The sequence below is a fragment of the Rhipicephalus sanguineus genome, chromosome 6 (genome assembly GCF_013339695.2).
Source record: "Rhipicephalus sanguineus isolate Rsan-2018 chromosome 6, BIME_Rsan_1.4, whole genome shotgun sequence".
Lineage (NCBI taxonomy): Eukaryota > Metazoa > Arthropoda > Arachnida > Ixodida > Ixodidae > Rhipicephalus > Rhipicephalus sanguineus.
Window position 1 is genome coordinate 165,819,157 of NC_051181.1, and position 13,720 is coordinate 165,832,876.

The 13,720-nt window shown below is 44.5% G+C and overlaps 1 protein-coding gene across 2 annotated transcripts in view; it reads right to left on the minus strand.

Annotated features, from left to right (window-relative positions):
- LOC119396998 (unconventional myosin-VI) overlaps positions 1 to 13,720 on the minus strand; it is a 195,676-nt gene that overhangs the window by 152,336 nt on the left and 29,620 nt on the right. For both annotated transcript variants that reach the window (XM_037664409.2, XM_037664408.1), the window contains exons 3-6: positions 3,737 to 3,806; positions 2,211 to 2,284; positions 1,971 to 2,100; positions 756 to 920 (exon numbers count right to left, since the gene is read on the minus strand). In XM_037664409.2, the coding sequence (XP_037520337.1) occupies positions 756 to 920; positions 1,971 to 2,100; positions 2,211 to 2,284; positions 3,737 to 3,806 (439 nt within the window). The remainder of the gene's footprint in view (positions 1 to 755; positions 921 to 1,970; positions 2,101 to 2,210; positions 2,285 to 3,736; positions 3,807 to 13,720) is intronic.

The window sequence follows — 13,720 nt, forward strand, 5'->3', positions numbered from 1 at the left end:
TTCCGTTGAACTCTGTTAACATCTTTACCCCTGCCATCCCTCCCTGCTTAGCTTGAGACGAGAGAGGAAGCACATGCGACAAGCCACTCTAACTCCGCTCGTTCTTGAAGGAATAAACTCTGATGCTGAGGTCATTCGGTGATTAGTAATTGGGAAAGTGGTTCATGAACCCCTTAAAGCAAGTTCTTCAAACAGCTTTGCAAGAAAGAGGGCTCGAATTTTGCTATGTACACCAAGGTTGATGAAGCAGCGCACAAAAAACACGTTCACGCACACATAAAGAAAACATTAACACCAGAGCCCATGTTTGTGCCTTCTCTACATGTGTGTGAATGTGTCTTTTGTGTGCTGCTTCATCAATATCATGGCTCACCAACAAACCCACCAGTATATTTTAAGTAAGCCCAATGTTCAAGTCTTTTCCTAAGCTAACACAAATTGTTGAATATGGGAGTGACCTACTGAGTCCATGAATTAGGTCAGCAAGGGAAAGCAGGACCACTAGACTTGCTCAATGTGTCACAGGTCTAATACTGTGCTGTCATTCGACTTGTAAAAGTAGAGCGGGAAAGTAGAGTGTGCAATTAGTGCCCACAGTTATTTACATCTCAAGATGCATGGTTCCTGGGCCAGCAGTTGTTTGAACAGCGTAGCAGTTGACACGCAACATCGCAGAGCAACCAACAAGAGTTCAGCTGTCACATTGATGTCACCAAAGCGCAGCCAGCTGAGCCCATTTAACAAGGCTGACTCACCCTCGAGGATTCGCTGCTCGATAGGTCCTGCGTGGCTTCCCCACGACTCACAGAGGTAGCGCAGGATGTATTTGGTTGATTCGGTCTTGCCGGCTCCCGACTCTCCGCTTACGATGATGGACTGACTCTGCTTGAGCACCTTCATGTCTCGAAAGGCCTTGTCCGCTGCAAGCAATAATGCTCGAGGTCATCTTAGAGTCGCACTTCACCAGCACAACATTTCAGGACAGATTTACAAAGATGCACACCATTAGCAAAAAGAACAATATTCATTGCCAGGAAAGTACACAGAATAAAAATGGGATGTCCTTTTGATGCTTCAGTGATAGAAGCAGCCACAGGTGTTTTAGAGCCGGTTTGGAGTAGTAAATGTTCATTTTAGAGTAGAAGATGTGTGTTTGGAGCAGCTTCATATAGCTGAGCATGAGTGAAACACTGGCACATTAAGAAAGGGTATTCTTTATAGGACTTTGCAGAGCCCCGTTCAGTCACACACTGGCTCTGCCCACCAGGCTAATCATGGCCAAAAGATATTACAAGAACTTGAGAGCTTTACACGAACTGTCCCATTGACAGGCTCACGAGCATATCTTGTTGTTTGCAAAAATAACTAATATTCAAACTGAACCAGTGTAATTTTAATAACGATGAGGTGTAAATGCAAAGGTAGTGGAGGGCAACCAGATATAAGCAATAGCAATCCGTATAGACATAATCATGAAATTTCTAAAGGCACATGGGCATGCGGTCAACACAGTGTCACGTGCAGTGGTAAACGCAAGAACAAAGTCGATAAAGGTGCAAATAGGCAGCCTTCCCCTACAGTTGGTGCAGATGTCTGTGGCAAATAGGCCTGTCCGCACTGTCTTGGATGGACACTAGCATCACACATTTATGGTGCTACTGCAATAATTGGTGTGATGCCCTAATTAGTGAGAGTTTGATGCTACTGACTATTGCACATGCCTGAAGGGAGTTAAGTAATCTTTAAAGAGGCTTGAAAGGTTTCGCCATACTATAAGCCAAACATCAATGAGCTTGAAAAGTATGATATGATATGATTATCAGAGCTTGCACATGAAATAGTATGCACATGAATGGGTGCAGTGGTGAGCCACAGTGTTTTCAGGAGGAACAAACTCTGTGTCCTTTTTGGCATTAAAGCTATAAAATTGAAACAGTCGGCCCGATCTGCCAAATTTCACAGCAACTCACCAATAGCAAACACATGAGGAGGAAGCACACCAAGGGACTTTCCTTGATATTTCCTAATTGTCTCTGATGAGTACAACTGGGGCATCTCAAAGTATGGGTTCACAGCAATCAGGATGTTGGCCACATATGTCTGCAAAGGAAGAGAGAAAGTAGGCTGCATAACATGAGCTTTCTTCAGTGCTACTTAAAGCCACCCAAGTGACAAAGGTGCCAAATGTGGTAGAAGGTGCAAATATTTACATAGATCTTATCCTTGCCGTAGCGAACTTTGATGTTGTTGAAGAGGGTCGCCTCATTCAAATAGATCAGGGCACCTGTACAGAAGAAAATGTGTCTGTAATTAGTGCAGAAATGAGATCTAAAATTTAAAATACAGTGATGCTACTGAGAACTTATGATTTGAAACAAGTTAAGAGAGCAGCAGAATGTTCATCATCGAGCATTTCAGAGCAGCAAAAATTTTAATTTTGGAGAAACTTGGAGCAGATAATTTTGCATTCTGGATTACATAGGCGAAGCAAATTGCATTTTACACTCAAACATCCGAATACTTATTATGGAGCTCTTATGAAGAGCCACAAATATTTCGGCCCATTGCAGGTCCAATGAAGGAAATACTATCTGGAGCACTTATTCTCATTTGATAATGCAAAAGTAAGAGCATCATGCAGTTCAACGTTGTCTTCAGCCATTTTTTTTAGACAAGTAAATTAATACTGGATCAATAAATTGTTTTATAAAATAATATTCCCAATTCAATTATGTGTTTATCAAAATGCTGGGATCCTGCCACAAATCTGTAGTCTTGATGTTATTACAATATTGCACTTTAAATCAGCAGCAGTGGCAGACAAAGACCGCAACACACAACCGTGCTTTGCAGGGAGGAAGAGGCCACTTGTACACACAGCATGGGCTTTGTGTGGGCTTAGATTGCGTACTTCATGAAACCACGCATTATTTTGCATGCATAACACTCGTACACACGTATGCATTTACACACATTAATATTTTGAAACAATAGTTATTGCTAAGAAAGGGAAATGGACAATAATTCATTGTAGCACAAAACCACAAGGAAATTCATACGGATTTACTCAGAAAGAAAGCCTCAATAGGAAGGAGCTACCAACTGTCACGGAACAACACATTTTGTCCCTTATCTACACATGCGTGTGCACATTGTATAATAATGAGTATCAGTATGATCGCTGACATCTAAAAACTTTACTGGCAATCATGTAGACCTGTCATGCATGATGCTGCAGCAGTGAACAGCAGTAATTATCACATCGCAAGTTGGTATGTTGCCCTGAGTCATATTTATGAGAACTTCTGATAATTCAAACTCGTAATAATTCAAACAAAATCCTAAGGTCGCCTCGAGTAAGAATTATTGAGAGCCTACTGTACATGGTGCCAGCTGGACGGCATATGTGCTTTCGTGTTGCATGCATATCGCAGGAATTTACTTAACCGGTGCGTCACCAGATGGCTCAGGCAGCGACCACGATTGCTTTTTGAAGTAAAAGGTGATTGTTCCACTCCTTTCATCATCAGTTACAGTATTTAGTCTATCACTTTCGTTTGTCCAAACTATTTAATTTGAACTCATCAACCATCCCACAAAATTCTAATTAACAAGCTTTTGCTGTACACAGCAACCTGCTAAAGGCTGATCATGGAAGCAATTCAAGCGGTTAATCTATCATGACTAGAGCCCATGAAGGTTGTTTCATGCAAGCGGGAAACAGTGGCCCACATACAATTGTCGTCAACATCCTTGTCCGGGTCCTCCTCAGCAGCGTGGACACTTCTATATGGTGCTGTAATAAGCTGCAAATAAATAAATAGCAACCTGTATTCCGCCTCTGATTTGCTATCTAAATATCTCTCATCCACTTTTCTTTTTTTAACATTCCTTTACATTTCGTGAAAGTCAATTCGGGGCTGAAACAAGGTCTTGGCTCTACAGGACTAAATGAATACCAGTGAAGACACTGCCTTTCAATGTGCCTTTCTTTAAATCAGTGGTTCTGAAACTGGGTCCTGCAAAGGGCGTTTTAGGTTCCAAGAGCAGTCAAGGTTCCCCTTTTACTGACACCTAATATGTTGATTTAGACAAGAAAATTGCCCTTGCCATTCAACAAGGCCACTGCATGCCACATCTGCACATCGGGAGTCTGTGAGTAGCAAAATACCACTCATCAGTGGCATTTAAAACTCATCATCATTAAGTGTACCATAAAAATCAAGTGATTTGTGTGTAGACTTATGGTGGCAGCACACAAAGTGCTGGTACACCCCCCCCCCCCCCCCTCGTGCTTGCGAGCACAATTTATATCACACGCACAGAAATAAATTTGGAAATTTTGCAAACTGGGAGACGAAAGATTAGAGATCGGATTTTAGGCAAACGCCTATTTTGTTCCTTGTGTACCTATTGTGCCACTTCGATATATGAGCATGAATTAGAGGTTAGGAAGGGCTTTTACAGGGTTTTTATAGTGCCTATAAATGACTATTTTTGGCATTTGTGCCTAAATGCCTATAAGTGCCTATAAATGGCTATTTTCAAGTTCAGCGTCTATATGAACACTATCTAAGCCCAAATTTCGCTTTCGAGTGCAGTTTGAGATTGTTATTCACGTGACCGGGCCACAGTGACCTTTCGGGACTCCATGGGGTTCAGCCTAGCACTCTGGTCCAACCAACTTCCGGAAAACAACCGCTAGCAGCAGTGAAATGGGACGCGCCAGCCACCCTACAGCGCCGCTCCAACGTGACGCGAGAAGTCAAAAGAGGAGAGGTTGAGGAGAGGAAATGACGCTATTTCAGCAACCCTAAATAGGAGCACGTCTCAGCGTCTGCAGAGGACTGGGGAGAGGGAAATAATGATAGGAAGGGTAGAGGCGAAGAGGAGAGTGGCGTCCATGGCCGAGGACGCAGCGGGCGGCTTCTACAGCCGGTTGTCCAGTCCAGTGTCCCCAAGGAAGTGAGAAGGGAATAGGGGGTCCCTCTGGGCAGCTGGGGGAAGATGGAGAACGAAGGCGAAACCGTGGAGTGCCATCAGGGGGAAAGGAGAGTGTAGATCAAAAGAAAGAAAAATGTGATGTGCACAAGGCTTTTGTTTTGTTTGTAACTTACTTCTTAAAGGGCCCCTCACCAGGTCACATAAGATATTGTAGTTAGACACTGGAAGTTGTGTCCCAATCAAGAGCGTTTTACAACAATCATTTTTCAGACTGGTTCATTACAAGCTGCGAAACCATGATGCCAGCAGGCGAACCCTTGCCACTCACCCCGTGTAGCCTTCGCAAGCCAAATTCCTTCCCTGCCCTCTTCGGTATCGGAGCTGGAGGATCACATGACACAGACGTATCAAGACGTCATGCACACCCAAGGTCACGTGTGCATGACGTGCTCGAGCCAGCTCGTGCACGCCATCAGTGTTGTGCCGTTTCGGGGTTCTCAGTAGTGTACTGCCTGTTTTTGTGGGATGGATCCCTCAGTGCACGTACGTTTGGAGAGGTTGGCATGGATCATGTATCCTAGTCCCGATACACCACGTCGCACCGCTGGAATGGTACACCAAAAACACGTCAAGCGTTGTCAGGGCTGGCGCCGCCGGCACGACGTGGGAATGGCGGGAAGAGGAACGCATGTGAAATGGAGGCCAATTAGTCTAGTATCTTGCTGCGATTCGAGGAGGAGGAGGAGGAATAAGCTTTTATTGAAACCAGCAGTTTGGTTGGCTGGGCCTAGGCCTCCCACGTGGGGACGTCGAGGTCTTGCCTCTCCGCCGCCTCGCGGGCCTGAAGTAAAATATAATTAAAAAAAATGCACACACACTCAATTTGTGCGTTGTATTATTTCTCCCAACTTTCAATCATCTATTCAAGCAACAGATGATACGAATTACACATGTCACCTCTATTTCTCGCAGTGTCACGTGCTACTGTGAGCGACATCAGAACACCAACGTCTACATAGAGGAGCGACGTAAGAGCACAGATAGACATGCAGGACCATTCCTCGTTGTACGTCGCCCCCTCCATCTTGGAGCGCGCACCCGTGAGAAGAAGGGCAAATCTTGGCAGACATGATCGTGAGCGCCCAGTGCATGCATTGCACTTGTCAGCTTGAAATGCTCAAACCTGGTGAGGGGCCCTTTATGGTGTTCATCGACAAGGGAGACATTGACCCTACACAATTAGACCCGGCTAATACGACGTATCCCTCCCTTTTGGTCGTTTGGTGGTCTGGCTATATGCTCCTGTGTTGCCCTTCTCAGCGACGTTAAAAAGAAAGAGACCCAGGAGTGTGTTGATTCGACGGTGGACACTTGACTCACCATGCTAGACCATAAAAGGAAGGAGCGACCATGTTCTGCGAACCGTGTGGGAAAAAGGACAATTGCATGGCTATGTTCAACCGCCGGTGCCTTTGTGCCATCATAAACAATAACATTTTCTGCTTTCCTGTCGTAGATATAGGTCGTGCATGCCTTTATGTGAAATTATTTAAATTTATGTAAAAATTTATTGTGCCTATATTTACAATTTTGGACACCTAAAATGCTGTTTACCTGCCTATTTTTAGTGCCTAAAACAAGCTTTTTTAGTGCCTAAAAATCCGGCCTCTAATATTGATATTGCCTTTTTGTCACATTACCCGGAGTGCATTACCTCTGTCATAGCACGTCAGTGCTCAGATGATGCAGCTTCCATAAATGCTTCTTTGCTTTCGATACAACTTAAAGATCACTGGCTTGGGTTTCACAAAATTTGAAGAAAACAGCATGACATGGCCATGTTAAGTTGTTTTCCCTGCACCAAACAGGTTGAGCAGTCTTTGTCAAAAGACCAAGCCAGAGCGCACAGAAAGAGCACTATGCAATAAAAAGCATAAAGATATCTGGTGTGCAAACATCTGCTGTGTTCCTATGACATGTGGCACAGAAAACAAAGTTATAAACTTGATGGGTTCCTTGCAATTCACTGCAAGATGTACACATGCAGAGGCGCAACAGCCAAAATAGGATTTGGAGCAATTTTGGGAGCTCGAAAATGTTGCTTTTGGAGCAGGCAAATCCAAATATGGAGCAGGTTGAGAAAAAACTCCAATTTGGAGCACCAAATTCTAAATTTGGAGCAGTTTCACAAAGAAAGCTTGCTTTTGGAACAGTAAACAAAAAGATGTGCAAATCATGCGACATCGGCGCAAACATGGTTTCAGTGGATAACATCCTTAAAGTGACCAATGAATTCCACTGAAACCAGCAAGTACTCGTGAACGGTGAATCTGCACCAAGGTTGGCCCACCTGCTTGGTACTTATAGGTCCAAGCAAAGGAAGACAAAACAAAAGAATGGTATAAAAATGCAAACAATCTGTTTATTTCTCCTACAAAGTGCTGTTACCTACAAGTAGCATTTGACCAGCCTATAACACCACCAGCCCGAACTTAAATGCATATCAAAGAGCTCTTCTACCTGAGAAGCAGCTAACTACACTGGACACAAATAATACGATTGTTCTATATGACTAGAATATAATAATTGTGGGGGTTTAACGTCCCAAAATTACAATATGCTTATGAGGGACGCCGTAGAGGAGAGCTCCGGAAATTCTGACCACCTGGGGTTCTTTAATGTGCACCTAAATCTAAGTACATGGGCCTCAAACATTTTTGCGTCCATCGAAAATGAGGCCGCGGCGGTCGGGATTCGATCCCACGACCTTTGGGTCAGCAGTCGAGCACCTTAACCACTAGACCACCGTGGCGGGTTTATATGACTAGAAGTTAACTAGAAGTTCATAAAGCATTAATAGCCCGGACATCAATGACGTGATATCAACAGTGGGCCTTCTTTGACCTCTTTTTTTTTATTGTGTGCTCAAGCTTCTTAAAGGAGTCCTGACACAAAAATTTTCGCCCCGCGTTTTTTGCTGCAATGTGTTGCTGGGGGCCTGTTAGTCATAACACGGCACATCGTTTGCTGCAGCGCGCGACAAATAATTAATTACAAGCTTCTCATTACCGACACAGCCTCAGTTTCGGTTTGACAGAGCTCCATAAACGGCAAGCCGCCGGGTGCAGCTATCACCACCTAGCGAGTGAAACGCTCGGTCACGTGAGCACACAGAACAGTGACGCATTTCCGCGCGGTCTGTCGTCGTCGGGCTCATCGTCGTCTGATGGCGATGATTTTCTTGCGGCGGGGATCGAAGGAATTTTCGACGTGGCGAATCACTTCATGTTTGACCCGCTGGCGAGGAGCGATTTGTCGGGAAGCGCGTCAAAACAGAAATGGCGGCTACGACGTCATCGTAACTTGTACCCGCTGCAATGGTTACGTAGGGGAAGTAGCTAGATCGCGCTCGCGAACTTCAAAATTCATATAAAATACCTTCCAAGGTTCATTCGCTGCCGATATTTTGCAGATGGTACACGCACGTACACGGGAATCAATCCAGCAGGCTATCTCGGCCGCGAAATTTTGTGTCAGTACCCCTTTAAGTACCTGCTCAAGGCTTTAGTTCCCTTATGTTAGGAGCGCATGGCCACTTGCAACTTTTTTTTTATGTCTTTTTGCTCGACCCCCAAGTTGATTCTTTTTGCAGCACTAGTGAGCACTGCCTTACTGTCTGCTGTGTGGTCCTCTAATAATGCTTGGTCCAGCAGCAAAATCTTCATGGAGTCCCACCAGCAAACAGGCCAACGTCTTGTTTGGGTCTTGCCAGTGCAACTGGATTGGACTGGATTGGGTGACGTTGCCTCTCCCAACTGCAGGTTGCGAACACTTTGTTCCCCACTACAACTAGTGTAAATGAACAATTTTGCTGTCAGACGGCCGTTTTGGCACTGCGTGGTGCAGTTTCAACAAATGTCGAAGTTTTGGAGCAGCTCGGCGCAAAAATACGAAATTGTATCAAAATGCAGTAAAGTAGAGAGGTGGGCAAGTTGGAACTTATACATTCTTGAAAACTTTTCAGCGCGAACTGGACGGAGCACAAAGAAGAGTACACAAGACGAGCGCTCGTCTTGTGTCCTCTTCTTTGTGCTCCATCCAGTTCGCGCTGAAAAGTTTTCAAGAATGTATCAAAATGGCGCACATGGCACCCCCTCTTTGGTTGTGGGGATCGAGGACACCTTCCCTTTGCGCCTGGTCTCCCAGCTAGTGCGTTGTGAGCAAAAAAACAGTTGTCCATGACCGAAAAATCGAGAAAGCTGCAAATAAATAAAAGGCTTCAGTTAAAGTGGGAATCGAACCCAAGCCTTCTGCGTGGCAAGCAGGTGTTCTGCCACAGAGCTATGCCATTGCTTGAAACTGCTTCGGAAAAAAACACTATGAATGTCATGTGAGAGGAGTCTCCTTAAAGCATGTAATACACTCAAACCTCATTATAACAAAGTCACATCTACCACGGAAATAACTTCGTTATATCCGAAAATTCGTTATAAATGTTTATTTGTAACACTGTATCTATGACAAGACTATTCATTTAATTCGTTATAACCGATAATTCGTTATATCCGTGTTCGTTATATAGAGGTTTGAGTGAATTGCGTAGCAGAAACGTAGAATCGCGCCAGGCGTCAGAACATGTGAATTGTGCAATGAGCGGGTGCTTTAAGGGCCCACCCATTACAAAGCGCTCAGACATATTTAATCAACATCAGCAGTAAAAGCATTAACAAAGTGAGCAGCTGCGTAACTACGCGTGTTGCATTACGGCCATGTAGTGGGGCCTTTGGTGATTTGCAAAAGGAAGAATTATGGCGTAGTGGGCACTTCGCAACTGTACTTGCAGTAGGAATTCTAGGATAGGTTGAAACGGCCAACGTCAGGCGCACAGATGCTAGTTTGCTTGCAGCATGGTTGAGGCATCCATCGAGAACTGAATCAAGGCTAGCAATTGAGAAGGCATGCGCATGGGGCCCGATTACGCTGTCGCATTCTACTACTGAAGGCGAAGCTCAAGCGTCCTCCAAGTTTTTGATAGTAATGTAGGTAGTAATACTACCGATGGTACTATCGATTGCACTATCGATAGTTTCTTTACACTATCGAGAGTTAAAAAAGACTATCGATGCTATCGATAGTCGATTTGCCGATAGCTTTGCATGACTAGGTCTGAGCCAGATCCAACCAAGTGTGATATTGTCACATGGTTGTGACAGCGAAGAAGGCAGCGGTAAAGCTGGTAAACACAGAACTCTTTACTGAGTGAAGTTGTGTCCAGAAAAAGGAAAAATCGGAAGTACAAGCGATGCTTGCTGTAGTAAGCCCGTTATACCTTGTGGCATGGGCTGGGGCCCTTTTTCTTTACAGTTTTTTTTATTTCCCCACCATATTATATGTACACTGATAGTGGCGAGCTCAGTCATTGGACATTGTTTATCTGAAAGTCGGTGAAAACAGGTCAGCTTTTATGCATGCCCGATCGAACATTACAGCGTTATCACTGGAGCTTGCATAAGCGCCAGATTAAACTGACTGATCGCATTGTCTGCGCAATCTTATCAGAACTCTATAAGACAATTGCAAAGGTTCCCATGCATTCTCGTGCTGCCCACACCGAGTGGTAACACGTGTAACAGTTTTATTGAGTGAAGCCCAGTCACATGGAAATAATGAAACGAGCGCGCATGGCAATAAGATGCTAACTGTGCCATGGGAGAGATGCTGAAAGTGACAATAGACCTTTTTCAAGCGATCCCAGAACCCCCCGCGGGTGCGCGAAGCACTATGGGAAAGTGTGTACGTCGAGCCCGCCGGCTGTTCCGTCGCTCGCTGCTCGTTGGTGCCGTGGGAGCACCAAACGAAAAAAACGCGTTGCCGCTCGTTGACTATTATTAAATCCTAAATACTACACATGTCTGAACGCACCTGCATGTATCTCTACGCTTGAAATGTGAAAGGAATGATGCAGTCAGTGCAGGTATTACCGAGCGGATGTATACCGGATGTAGCAGTTGAGCGGCATGCGAGTTATCACGTGCCTATACATGCAGTCAAAATGTGCTATCGTGAGCAATGTGAGCTGGAACACCGAATTCGTATTTATTCAATGATTGCTTGTTCACAAGCCGCTAAGGGCCATGACATCCAATTTTTTATCATAATCTGTCTTATGTGGATTAATCCTTGTGCATTCACAAATAAGCTGGCAAAAGTTTAGCGCATTTGGTCGAGCACTTAATTTATAATCGAATATTTTTATAAACACGTGAGCGGCCTGAGAGTCAGGCAACACTGGTGCACTCGCGAGCCGTGACGTAACGAGCAGCTAGCTGTGCAAGCGTCTGCATCGTGGCGAACGATATTGTTCCGTGGTCAGCTGCTCTTGATATCGAGATATTTTAGCTTTCTTCAGCTTGGCACTGAAATTGAATGATTTGCAGCGGCTGAAACTTTGGTAGAAGACAACGGCTCCGCTCTGTGCTGCACGACGTCACACGCGCCATTGCAAAATTGCGGTCGCCGGCGGTGGGCGGGGTTTAGAGCCGGAGATACTAGGGCTTGTTTTGCACGGAAATATTTGTTTACAGCCCACTTTTGAAATCTGTATAGGTATAATAGACCCTCTACTTCTAGTTTTCGCTGAAAACCACAAATCTTTGGACGACCGTGTCATGGCCCCTTTAACCAAACTGTAGGTGTTACAGTGTTCAGGTATACCGATGATTTTAAATGACAAGTCATGCGATGTACAAAGAAGTGAGCACATTCTAAATGTGTTTAAAGAAGGGATGGGACTAGAATTCACTTGCATTGGAAAAAAACTTGCGCACATAAGATGAGCAGTAGTTTCCAGCTGCAAAGTGGTCAAAGAGGCGGGATATCCTGCGTATCGCAGTATCGGTTTGCGAAAATCTGTTCGCATGGCAAAGAAAGATTAACACGGACGTCCTCCATCCGTAAATAATGAAGAAACTAGAAATATTGCAGTTATTCCACATATGTATAAGAAGTCGCATGGCCTGGAGAACGTAGGGAAGCGATGTGGGGGTGAAGGTTGTGTTTGCCGCCCCAAATAAGCTTAGTCGCATTAAGGTCGCAGAGGTTTGCGATGGGCAAAGAAAAATGTGGTCAGAGGCATGCCAATTGTTTTGTAGATTGTGTAGGAGTTAACTACAAATTTCTCTTTCTTGTGTCCACATGTACATCGGCCAGACTGGACGATGTATTAATACGCGCCTCAGCGAGCATCAAAATTCATTGAATGGAGCCGTCTCATCTCACATCGCTATGTCAGTCAAGAAAATGTAACCCATCTTCGAAAGCACAGTAATTTTGTACCATCAACCTAATCGGACCACGCGAGAAATTTCGGAGGCATGTCATGTCACAAATAACGCCACACTTTGTGTCAGTCAACCTTCTCATTCGTTACAAGACAAGGAATTCAGCTTTAATAATCGACTGTAAGCACATGCCTTGGTTGTTTGACTTTTTGTGCCTCTTTATGACACGCGCGCAATAAACTTTCAGTTGTGTGTGAGCGCTGGTTTGTGCATTTCCTTCCTTGTATTGCTCCTTTCTTTTTTCACTCTAAGTATTATTCCAACCTGTAGTTATAGCACCAACGAAGATAAGTAGGCACTTATCGTTCATTACATATAGGGTGCGAGCGACGCAATGAATGTATCTCATTTCCCCAAATGCCGACTACACTTTCTAATGTACTCTTTAAATATCAGAACCTCACACTGTACTCGTCGACAGTGTTGATGGACGTTGATTCCAAATGCATCCGCGAATCATAGACCACTCCTGCACTTCATAGGCAACGGAGTTGTATTTTTTTTTTCATTTGGGCCGTAAAGCACGCTGGCGCCAAAAATAAATAAATAAATAAAAGGTGACGCTTCTGAGCCACTCAACTGGTCCAACAGTGGGACAGATGGAAATCGTCGAGAGGCCGTTGCAGCTAAACACTGAAGCAAGCGAGTGACATGTCCATAGAGCCAATGGGGACGAAAATTTGGACCCGATGGTAGCGCCGTCTGGATTCTAACAGTAGTTGCAAAAACAATTAAAAATGTTATCTTGCTCTCAACAGAAAAAGCTTTTATCATTTTTCACATGAACTTTAGTTTTAAGAACTATGAATATTGTTTGTAGATTTTATAGCCGTGTATAAAATGAAATATGTTTGAAACGCACAAGGGCGCTTTGATATGGCGGCTGGCGTTCCGCATAGCAGACGATGCCGTCGTCGTCTGCTTCTGCGTCGCCGCTGCCCCCGCTCGCTCCGGCAGCCCCCTCTCCACACTACCTGAATTTTTCTCGTTTCCATAATGTACACTGTAGTCAATTACTCATTAGGTACTCACAGGTATCTTGCATACTTACTTTAGTAGAGCAGTGCTGCCGCATACAGGCCGAGCGAAATGACAGCGCTGATCACACAAACTTGCTGCAATAAATTATTTTATTGCGACTGCATCGATGGTTACACAAAATGAAGGACACGTAAGTAGCGTTTTAGCATGTATACCAGCGAATAACATGCATGCATAAGCGTTTATACGCAAAGAAGGTACGTACTACACATAGCCCCAACACAGATGTCCGGAGCACAGAAGCTGTCCAGCGTTGGATGATAAATAGATCCAACTGCACGAAGCCTTCGCTGGTATAAGAAAGGTATACCGCTAAAGTTCCTGCACTTCTGCTGCTCAAGATGTCGCACCACTTCGTTCACAGTATTCAGCAAACTGTCTGTAACTGATATGAA